This window comes from Cyprinus carpio, chromosome A19 (assembly GCF_018340385.1).
Source record: "Cyprinus carpio isolate SPL01 chromosome A19, ASM1834038v1, whole genome shotgun sequence".
NCBI lineage: Eukaryota > Metazoa > Chordata > Actinopteri > Cypriniformes > Cyprinidae > Cyprinus > Cyprinus carpio.
Genome location: NC_056590.1, coordinates 1,450,384 through 1,462,500, shown reverse-complemented (window position 1 = coordinate 1,462,500; position 12,117 = coordinate 1,450,384). Strand labels below are relative to the sequence as shown.

Here is a 12,117-nt window from a genome sequence, read left to right as displayed (position 1 = left end):
TATGGGACTGCTACTGTTGGCAGTGTTTCCATAGTAACAGTGATCTCTCTGATTGGTGGATTTTTCAGCAGCATTATGGGTAATGGAGTTCTTAACTTGGTATTCTGCAATTTAGCACAGTTTAAGCATTTTTTTGTTTTTTTCACAAATTTTTTCAGTGAGTTGAAATCACGCTGACTACAGTCTTTTACAGAAACGTACATCACTTAACCTCAGAGCTCCCGTCATGTCTTGAAAACTCAATTTATCCATGGGGGAAAATGAACGGGATTTTTCCGGAAGGCCGACTGTTGCGCTATATGCCACGGTCACTCTCTCTAAGAGTGACTGAATGTCTGTGATCAGATTTAGCAGTAAACCAATCAAAGCTGGAGCCGCCGAGCCCGAAGTCTGCCGAACGCGCTCCATGTCTTTTGCTATTTGTCATTGTTTTTTGCTTGATTATAACTACACTAGATCAAATATGTTCAAATGATTATAACAACAGGGTTTCCACAAGTTAAAATATCCTTCGGTGACGCGCTCAGGGCTGTAAATAAAAGCATTTACTGACGTGCATCTGGACGGATCCGACGCCGGCGGGGAGGGGTTCGCTGTGTGACCGCATTGGGCGTCTATTGTGTGGGTCACAATAGTAGCGGGAACCACAGATGCTTCGGAGACGGAGGCAGCCGCCCCATCTGGGTGGAAACAGAGGGACGGAGAAGGGAGGAGAGGTGGATACTGGGGGGCTGGGAGCCTGACACAGAAAAGAGGAAAAAAACCAGCCTGTCTGCCTCCTCTTCTCCAGAGCAACGCCCCTCCCACAGCAGAGCGGCCCCAGAGTCAGAGCACGGGGCCGCAGACACGAGCACGCAAAAACTGAGCATAAGAGACCAGAGAACTCAGATCTGAGGAACGTCAGGGGTTTAAATGGGATTCTGGTTACAAGTCCTCTTAACCATTCCCCTTCTCTAACTCTTCTTTCAGTACTTTCTTGACAGTTGAAAGTCAGAATTTGCTTTTCTTTTCATGCTTCTTCGGTTTGGAATTAATTGCAACATGTATTCAGATACCACCTTTTAAATGTAAAACCTGTAATTGTTGTTCTGGATTTTACTTTATTTAGTGAGTATTTGTCATACTTTCATTGAATGATTTGTTTTATGTGCTGCCGTCCTGACAAGGTCTTTCCTGGTTAAATCAAAGAAATGATTATTCTTTTAGTACTTTCAAAAGATCAACACAAATGTACTTGAACAGTAGTGCAGGAATAACTGGAATCAATTATGGTTTACAAGTATTTGAAAATTGTCATTCTGCATTTTCTAAAAAGAAAAAAGATAAATATATAGATATTTTTGAGAGTTTTTTTTTTAATGCAACCTTTTACTGACAACTTTTATTATTATTATCCGGTCAATTAAACACTTCACAAACGAAAGCTCCTTACGCTCATTTACTCATTTTATTCAGAACTTGTGGGATAAGATTATTTGCAATATAATTTAAAGGTGTGGCTACATTTACCACTGCTTTAACAAATTTCTGTAGGCGAAATCCAGTCATTTCAATAAGAATCCATTTAATATTAAATTTTGTGCAAGGGCAAAATATTTGACACAGATTTCGCAACATTTTCAAGTTGGTCACAAGCATTTGCGGTGGTGACTAACTGAAAGCTGTTTGATTTGAAAGTGACTTGTGCATGAATGCTACATTATTAACAACAGAGCATGCACCTTTGCAAATTTAGTTCATGTGACCAGGTGCATAGTGAATGGGTGCATTCAGCATCAGTGCAAATTATCATTAGCATCAAGTTTAAATATAAAAAAAATGTAAAATAATCACAAACAAAAAAAAGTCTCCAATCAGTAAAAATAGAAATCGGATTGCATAACGCACATCTCAATGGCAAATCCGTGCAAACCAGTTGAAATCCAATAGCATCACAGCACTGCAATTGCACCTTACACAGGCACATGACAACATGAGAAACATTCATTGTATTCAAAGACTACACTGGAAACGCATCCGCCTGCGTCACACTGTAGCTGTATGCTAGCCGCTTGATTTAAATTACACCACAGATAGTAACCACAGAGGTGTAAACAGCACAGCAAAATCTTCAAGTTGATATTTCTACCATCACACAGTACACAGTGCCACCCCATCCAGTCCCTTTCAGAACCAGACACACAACTGAACATCAGGAATATAATGCACTACAGTGTCATTTTAAAAACGGAGAGAGTTCTAAATAAGAACAGGTTCTAAATTCTAAACCCCATCTGCAAACCTACAATTAAGTTCTTTTCAGAACATGGAATAAAAACACTGGATTGATGCATTTCAGAAAAGTATGGAAGAGGAAAGACGAGGAAAAACAGGAATAATGGGAGAGGCAGTGGAAGGAAAGACAGAGAGAGAGAGAGAGAGAGAGAGAGAGAGAGAGAGGAGAGAGAGAGAGAGAGAGAGAGAGAGAGAGAGAGAGAGAGAGAGAGAGAGAGAGAGAGAGAGAGAGAGCTGCAGTGAGATACGGCCTTTGTGCTGCCGTCAGCCGAGCAGGAGAGCTGAGAAAGGGGGTGGGGGGAGCTGGAGAGATAGACAACGAAGGAATAGAAGGAGAGCACGAATGGACCAAAAAAAAAAAAAAAAGGTATTTGATGTATGAATCCTTGAAACAAAGTGCAGTGAATGCAGTGAATGCAGTGAATACTGCAGCTCTTCTTGCATCCTGCTTGATTACATGAACGCAGAGGACGAGGGAAGAACTGTGTGTGCAACAGAGAGAGCATGAACAAGAGCAACGGCCCCTGAACCTGAATAAGCCACGCGCACACAGGAAGACCCAGAATAGCAACAGGAAACACGCCCCAGACTCTGAATACTGCAACGGCACAGCCGTGCAAAACAGGCCGAGAGCTACACTGAACCGCTGCCTTCTCTACAGCATTCAGATCACACAGAGACTGAAAAACATCTGTTTACAGTTAAAAAGGGACAGTGTTATTCTAAGAGATTGCAGCAGGAATATACACTTATAAAATTAGATTACATTTCCTTCTGAAAAAATTGTGAATAGTCTGTTAATATGCAAAACGCCACTACAATACTAGTGTGTTCTGAGTAACTGCCAGAGCGCTGTGAGTGCCAAGGAGAGTCAAAAGTTTCCAAACTAATAAGGCAGTATCACAATAAATACTGTGGCGATGGTATAAAGTGTCAATCAGAGATTTTATATCACAGTACGTAGCTGATATGCATCATGTTTTATAGAGTTATTAAGCACAATAAGCTGTCAAAAAAGAACTCAATGCACGACGTGGAGTATTCATGTAGACACAGTTGACTGTCAATGTCTGAACACTGAAACGTATACACTGGTAAAAACTGAAAGTGTGTCAGTATATTAGATGTGTGCATTCAGTCTTAAAGTGACAGCAGCCTAATAAACCTGCTGCTGTCTGTGTCATTAATCAACTAAAAAACTAAAAAAAAGAAAGAAATAAATCCTATTGTAATAGGAACTTTCTTTAACATGAATCAAATTATTATAATTTCTACTGTTAAGACTATGCAGTGTTTTATTTTTTTACATTTGATTATTTAATTCTGTAGTATTTCTTGCGAAATGTTTAATAAATCTACTGTACCTGAAAAACAGCAGTTTGTATCTTTGCTCTACTGTTTTTGTCCTACTGATGTAATTTGCTTGTTTTAAATAAATAAATAAATAAATAAAAAATACTATATGATATGAGATATATATATATATTATATATATATATATATATATATATATATATATATATATATATATATTATATAATATATATATATATATATATATATATATACACATATACACACATACACATAATTATTGTGAAAGAAAATGTATAATATTGTGAAGTAAAATTTTGGTCATATCTCGCCCCCTACAACCTAAATCAACCATGAAACCTCTTCTAGTCCCATGATATGACTTGGAATCAACCTTTGACAAAAACTGCGACAAAAATTTGACTTTATTCCTCACAAATCTATTGCAATTATTACTTTTTTCCACAATTGCTAATTTACATCCCAAATTTATGAGGGAAAAAAGTCAAAGCAAAATGGTAAGTAAAAGTTATACAATATAAAACCTGAATTTTAAAGGGATACTCCACCCCAAAACGAAAATTGTCGTCAGTAATCACTTACCCCCATAACTTAACTTTATGAAGATACGAGAATACTTTTTGTACACAAAAACAAAAATAACAACTTTATTCAACAATTTGTCTCCTCTGTATCTCTCCACATTGTTTAATAAAGTCGTTATTTTAGTTTTCTTTGCGCACAAAAAGTATTCCTGTCGTTTCATAACGTTACGGTTGAATCAGTGATGGCAGATGGAGTATTCTGAAGATGCTTTTTATACTTTTTTATGGACCTTAACAGTGTATTTTACTTGGCAGTCTATGGGACAGTCACAAGCCTCCTGGTTTTCATCCAAAATATCTTAAATTGTGTTCTGAAGATGAACGAAGCTTTTACGGGTTTGGAACGACATGGGGGTAAGTGATTAATGACAACATTTTTATTTTGGGGTGGAGTATCCCTTTGAGATGAAGATGAATATTATTTTTATTTTATTCTGTGATGGAAATGAGCTTCCATAGCACTCCTTTTCATACTTTAAGTAAAATACTATCGATTTTTCTCAAACTACATTTTCTGAGGCATCATTCATGTAGCACAAACAGTGCAGGAATGAGCTACAGTTGTTGAAATCACTAACCCCAAGTATGTGCGAGTATAACCGTAATGCTTGCCTTAGCAGACACTATTAATAAATATAAAAGCTGCAGGAATAAAAAGAGAAGCATAAATACGCCACTCTCTGCAACCAGACAGTACAACAAAGAGAGAGTAAGAAAAACAGAGAAAACCGCAACAAGGACAAAGCTGTTAGATGGGAAACTAAGTGAAAAGGAACAGGGCAGAAAGGGAGAGGAGAGATGGATGGAAAGAGTCGAGGACATCTGACAGTACTGGAGCACTTGGCACTGGCGTGCTGTCCAGAGATTGGACAAAAATGCGGGTGGTCTTGAAATGATGTCAGCCGCTGGGTTTCCTGTGTGAAAATGGCTCAGCGTCTCTCTCTCTCTCCCCAACACACTTTTCCTCTCTTCCCTTCCATTTCCTTCTTTCATCCTCAATATCCTGCCTCAATTCCTCCTTTCCCACTATATATCAATCTGCTTTCAATACAGTGTTACTTAGAAAACTAAATTTTTGCAGCAACTTACATAATAACTACTTTAAAATGACTTTTGATTAACTCTTCCCCCACCATTGACGGAACTGTTTCAAATGCTTTCACTGTTATACAGTAGGGGGCGCTATTACGCATCTTCTGAAAGAACATTGATTCCCTGGATCAAAACACGCCAAAGAAAACGTGATTGCGTGTGTAAGCAGATGCACATGTAAAATAAAGCAATTCTCAAGCATTAAACAGCATAAAAATCAAAACTACCGAAAGAAATGTTGACTGTGAAGCTTTGAGGGTGTTGATGGAAGCGATCGACTCCATCTATGTTTTAACTAAAGATTTTGGGGGCCATGAAAATTTTGTGAAAATGATCAAAAATGCTGGCGGTGGCTGCTGGGAAAAGGGTTAAATGGATAGTTGTTCCAAAAAAGAAAATTACCCCATGATTTACTCGCTCTCAAGCCATCCTAGATGTATATGACTTTTTTCTTTCAGACGAATACAATCAAAAATGTCCAGACTTTATAATGGCTTAGTGAAAGGCAGTCGAGATTTTGAAGCCCAAAAAAGTGCATCCATCCATCATAAAAAGTGCTCCACACAGCTCCGGGGGGTTAATAAAGGCCTTCTGAATATCTTTACATATCAAAGACTGCACACGATTATGATAGTGTGATGCATCGCAATCTATTGAATTGTTAAACACTAAATATTCCAGTCCCATTTTCTCTTAGCATTTCTCTCGTGTTCCCAACGGGCCGGGCCCCTCTGAGTCAAAATTACTACTCCATAAAACATTTCCACTGGGAGAAAGAGGGGAAAAACGAGCGAGCATGTGACTAACATGTGACCTTCCCCTCCAGGGCCGAGCACACGGACTTAATATACATCTCAGAATAAGATGCCGCCAAAAGATTATGGACAAAAGTTTAAGTGACGATTCAAACGACACACTTAGAGGATTTTGACTTGGAAAGAAAGCGTGTGAGAGAGAGATAATACCAGTGGGGGAAGTGAGGGGCTGAAGGTGACGGACCCCTGAAGTCACGATGGAGTTTAGCAGTACAGAGGGGGGCGGATACTGCTTCGGATTAGCTGCACTTTGAGGAAGGGCCACAAAAGGCCGTTAGAAAGCAACTGGAGGAGATTAGAAGTGTTCATGTTCTCTCACACACAGAAAGGAAATATCACTTCCAGGGCGTCCCACCATTGAAATCCCAGGCTACTGGAAATCTCCCCGTGCCAGATCACCGTCGCTCATATAGACGGACAGAAACACCATTATCATCAACCGAATGGAAGAGGACTTATATTAAACGGAATGGATTGGGGTTTGTTTTGGAAAGTGATAGGATTGAGATTAATTTGGGAAATGAAAAGAAAAAGCAGAATTCAAAACTAATTAATCAGGATCACTCAGTCTTTCTGCCGATGAAGACACAATCTGGGGAATCGGCTCCAGCTTTCTGTCGTTTTCCATCTTGGCGCGTATCAGCGTACATATGACAGAGACATTATGGTAAACCAGAGCGCGTCTACGGAGGACTACGCCAAATGGGTATTAAGTAAAACAAATGCAAGCTCATGAAAAGCTGTCTGAAGGTAGAATCTTGCCAACAAAAACCCACAAGTCCAATTATTTGTGTTGTCAATATAATTGCCAATCACAGAATGTGGCTTCTCATTTACAGCAGTAAGACTTCTTTTAAAAGCATCAATGCAGCAGGTTATATATGGGACAGTGGATTGTGGTTGTGCGGTGTACTAGTAAAATAAAACAAGTTTAACATGGTGCTTCCTAACCAAGGGGTCAGGGCCCAAAAACATCCAAAGGGGTCACAAGGATAGTTCACCCAAAAAAGAAAATGATCATGTTGCTGCAAACTTCTATGATTTTTTCTTCTTCTTCTGTTGAACACAAAAGAAAATATTTTGAAGACTGTCGGTAACCAAACAGTTGCTGGTAGCCATTGACTTCCATAGAAGGCGAAAATACTATTGAAGTCAATGGCTACCAGCAACTGTTTGGTAACCAATTTTCAAAATATTTTCTTTGTATAACTTTGTGTTCAACAGAAGAAAGAAACTCATAAAGGGTTTTTTGGTGAACTATCCCTTTAAATGTATTTAAATTATTCTTAACACATTAAAATAAACTTTAATTACTCTTAATGTAAATATATGTATATGTATATATATAAAATTTAATTTTATACATCAACACTCCAGTTTCTGTGGATTAAAAAAAAAAAAAAATAATGTAAATATATGTCTTAACTACAGTAGAAATCTCTCACATTTCATATAGTGAGAGGGGCCTTCAAATATTGTGGACACTGGAGGGCATTTAAGTCAAAAAAGGTTGATGAGCACCACTTTGAAATATTTTGAATGAGCTATGAATGAGTAGAAGTCAGTAGATGACAGCAGATAATTTTCAGTTGTTGTTATTGGTTTATTTAGGGGTTGTTTGTGTTTTATTGTTTTTTTCCAGGTGTTTTCTTTTGATGTTTTTTGTAGGTCTGGACTGACAAGTTACTGCTTGAACCATTAACAAGATTTTAGAAAAGTACTAGTAATATCAGTATCCCTGCACATTATACATGTATGTGTGGCCTCACTGACATCAAACCAAAGAGAAAATAGATTCACAGGTGGAGCAAGTTACATTTAAGATGATTTAAAAAAGACATTCCATCTTATTCGCTGGAATAATGTAGACTGAGAAAGTAAACAAAAATTAATTCTGACTTCATGTCAAAGCACCAATTAAGTTTTACTGATAACATGCAGAAAACAAACTGCAGGCACTACTGAATCAAACGGTCAGGAATGCTGTAAATATCGTTCACAACATACACAAGAACAAACAGAGAGCTGACAAAGTGTGCGGTTGCTAGACGTGTTCATTCGTTGCGATGCGAAGCAACGATTATCAGGAAACCAGCTCAACCAGTCAAACCGGTCCCTATGAAGGCGCTGAAAAGTCTCTGTAGTTGGCAGCTTTAATCCACATCAACATGCATGAAATCAGTCCTCAAAACCCAACTGACCCAGAAGTCTCATTAGGATATTTCTAGGAGGCGAAAGAACTATATTTTTGTATCAGGACTTAACCCTTGTAGACATTAAAGCAGCTAGGAGTTCCATGTGTAGACCTTAAAAAAAAAAAAAAAAAAAAAATGTAACAATACGAATAAGGCCAGTATTGCTTCTCAGCATGCAAGCTTCTAGTAGTTTTTGTTGCACAGCTGGATAACACGCTCGCAGGTCAGGTAGTGATTTGGAGGTGTTGTACCTTTGGTGTCGGCCGGGCTAAAGTTAGCAGTAGGGGCTAATCTACCGTGAGAGCAGAGCATGAGGGAGATGTTAGTGGTGGAAGGGGTCAATCGAGGGCTACATTACTGCCTTTCCTGCAGGCAACCGTGGGGATTCCAGGGATTTAATAAAATCTCGGCCAGTCTCAGTCACAGGCTACGTAAGAGCGAAATATATAAATAAATAGAGAAATAAGAGGAAATCACATCCTGAGGGCATCCCCCACTGGCAGAGACTGAATGATCTCGGTTCACTCACTCTCTCTCTCCTCTTTTACCTTCTCCAGCTCTCTATTAGACACCCCTCTCTTTCTCTCATTAATTATAGCAACTCATTTGGAAATTGTGTAGACACTGTTGCTCTGAATGAGCTATTTGTGTCTGCTAACCTATAAACACACGCACCATATCCTGAATGTTTTTCACCCTGACAGATGATGTGCACACCTTGGAGTTTTCACCGACCTGGTTTCCAAAAGCAACTAATCTCGCATGGCACGACTATTTTCGAGTCCATGCTTATCTTGGACTGGAAGTAACCTTGTGAGCAACATGTAGCACGATATAAGGTTTGTGCTGGGTAAATCAAAAAAAATTAGTAGCACCACAATACCATTCGGGTGCAAAAAAAAAAAAAAAAGAGTGATGCAATAGTTTTAACACAAGACTCTACGGAATGTTCTGCAGAGTTTAGCTCTGTTTGCACACAGAATGCATTTTTCCATTCCAATGCGCTGTTTTTCTATGTAAAGACACTAAACAGACGTCTATGAGCATTGCACTCGGGTCTCATGTCTTTTGCAGCGCCTCACACGACCGCCACATTTTTAAGACGCCGTGTCAAGTTTTCAGCTTTTACACGCAGCGTCGCTCATCATGTCAATTCCAAAACAGTGGACCAATCGAAGAAAGTTGGCATGGCATGTTTTATCTGATAGCAGCATGGCGGAGGACATGGCTCTCCGTCTTAAACGCAACGACGCGGTCTGTGTGAACAGCCCCTTACCTGTAAGTGTATAGTAACCCTGAAGCCCTTGATTAGCTCATTCAGTTGTGTTTAATTAGGAAGAGTAGGGCCCTTTGATTTCCGTGATGCGGAAAACAGTCACCCAGTGATTTGAGAAACAAGTGGAGACTGGATAGGTTTTTATATGCTGCCTGTGATGGTCAACTAAAGATCTTCCATTGAACAACCAAAGCAGATAAGTAAAGAATGAGTTACCACTACAAAACTGATTGCCTCGTCAGGACAGCTTATCTTTAAGCACCTTAAACCGTTTTGAAAGCTAGCACGGCATGAGGTTAGTCTGGTTTGAAACCCTCATGGGACTCACAGGCAGGCTGGACGGTCGTCCCTGCATGGTTTCCTCTGGACCGCCCTTCCCGGAGCCCATGGGCTGATTGGAGGAAGGAGCTGAAGACTGAGAGCTGAAGGAGTCTTGAGACAGCTCCTGAGGAGTAAAGCCACGACAACTAAATGTAGAAGCACTTCTGAAGAGGCAACAAGGATAGCGTTCACCGACGCAACTCCAAGTAAGCGGAAACCCGCAATATTGATTTGGTTTTTACCTGAGGTGGCGGAGGAAAGCGCTGGAAGGGCGACTGCTGCTGAGACTGCAGTGGAGGGGTTTGGGAGTAAGGTGAGGGCTGACCCTGCCCTGAAGCCTGCTGGGAGGACTGAGGGGGCGCCGAGACGGGCGGCTGTGATTGTGGCGGGCCCTGCGGCTGTTGTGAGGGTCCCTGCTGCTGAGGAGGCTGCCCTGGGGCCGAAGGTGGTTGAGTGTATCCGGGCTGCGCCCCCTGTTGGCCCTGAGACGGACCCTGTGACTGAGGGGGACCCTGGGACTGGGGGAAGGGTGGCTGTCCTGACTGCGGCTGTGGAGTCTGGGAGTATGGAGGCTGGCCCTGGGGGGGACCGTAAGGGGGCCCACTCTGGCCATGGGGAGGAGCAGGGGTTTGCTGGGAGTAAGGGGGCTGAGAGGCCGCTCCAGCGGAGGCCTGCTGGGGGTATGGAGATTGCTGGGGGCCTCCGTGAGGTGAAGGGCCCTGTTGTCCGTAGTAGCCACCTTGGTTCTGCGCATAACCACCGGAGCCATGCTGTCCAAAGCCAATCTATAGAGAAAACACAGCGGGAACCAAAAAGTGCATCAGTTCACAAGCAAACAATCATTATGCAACGTAGAACTATAAACTAGAGACACTGATAAATCTGTGATCATCTGTAATTATCGGTGCATGCTTTAATTCCTGATCACAACGGATGCAAACCAGAGCTGGTTATTGGCACCGATTTGCTGCTTTGATTCAGATTCACAAACTATGGATTTCACATTGATATCACGTGGGATTATCTCAGTCCTGTCACACATCTGGAGGAGTACTGCATAAATCACCAGAGAGAAGTCTGCCATTTCACTGGAACATTGAGTAATGACACTGATTCTTTGTCTTTTTTTCATTTCATGCTAATTACTACAGTAATTTTGCAATGCAATACAATGATTGAGAAATGACCAAATAATCGTTCTCCAAAAGCTTGATGATCATTTGATTTTCAACATGATTTTTCTAAAGTGATGTCTAGATAATCAAGTAAACCCAAGTTGCTTAAGTCCAGTAAGTGTTCGTTCTGAAATATTAATTACTTATTGCTTAAGTCCAGTAAGTGTTCGTTCTGAAATATTTATTAGTTTTATTTTAACAGTATTTGCTATTTTTATTTGTTTTTTTGATCATGTTATAAATAATATCAACTACACACAAAACTTAAAGTTCTTCAAATTCTTTTATAATAAAAGGTGTTTTGTTTTTTTAGTATTATTATTAGTAAAAGTAGCAGTTCCCTAGCTTCTAAACACTCTTTTAAAAATTATTTAAATGATTATTATTAAATCACTATTGTTTGTTTGCATGTTTAAGGAGTTCTGATTAAAGTGTTTTTTACTCAGGTTTTTGTCATGCGTGCGCTGGGAGGAAAGCACAGCACAGGGAACTGCTTGGAAAATGTAAACCGCAAGGACACGGTTTACTTTTAGTGAAAGGGGTGAACTGACACTCAGTTTAGAGCCGGCGTAACCCGTAAATAAAACTGAAACAGATGAGTGTAAGAGGTGCAAGGCCAGACTCGCCACAAACACAAAAACCCTTCACTGGCTATTTCAAGCATCCACTGGAAATGTATAAAAACACGCCCTGGTGCAATGTTTTTATTATTACTATTCAAAAATTAACACAAAAGGCCAACGTTAATTCATAAAAATCACTCATGATCAGTTTTGGGTCATTATTTTTATTGGTATCAACAAAAATTTGCATTATAATAATGACGAGAATCAAGTTGGCAAGTGAGCGTATAAACAGAAGTTAATGCAAGTACAATGTGAGATGTGTTCATTCGCACTCTGAAAAGGCTCAGAATGGCAGCAGAGAGTCATATTTTAGGTTTCAGGAGGACAGAGGTCAGTGTTTTCTACAGAGCTCTTATCCGTCTGAAGGACTGGTGTGCACACGCTTGGATTTCATCACTTTCAGTCAGCATACAAAAAAATGCGG

General features: G+C 40.1%; 1 protein-coding gene across 4 annotated transcripts in view; it reads right to left on the bottom strand.

Annotated features, from left to right (window-relative positions):
* LOC109111495 (AT-rich interactive domain-containing protein 1A-like) overlaps positions 1-12,117 on the bottom strand; it is a 65,177-nt gene that overhangs the window by 30,598 nt on the left and 22,462 nt on the right. For 2 of the 4 annotated variants that reach the window (XM_042776028.1, XM_042776027.1), the window contains exons 3-4: positions 10,135-10,677; positions 9,900-10,016 (exon numbers count right to left, since the gene is read on the bottom strand). The exons of the other annotated variants lie outside the window; for them this stretch is intronic. In XM_042776028.1, the coding sequence (XP_042631962.1) occupies positions 9,900-10,016; positions 10,135-10,677 (660 nt within the window). The remainder of the gene's footprint in view (positions 1-9,899; positions 10,017-10,134; positions 10,678-12,117) is intronic. 4 annotated transcript variants of the gene reach the window in all.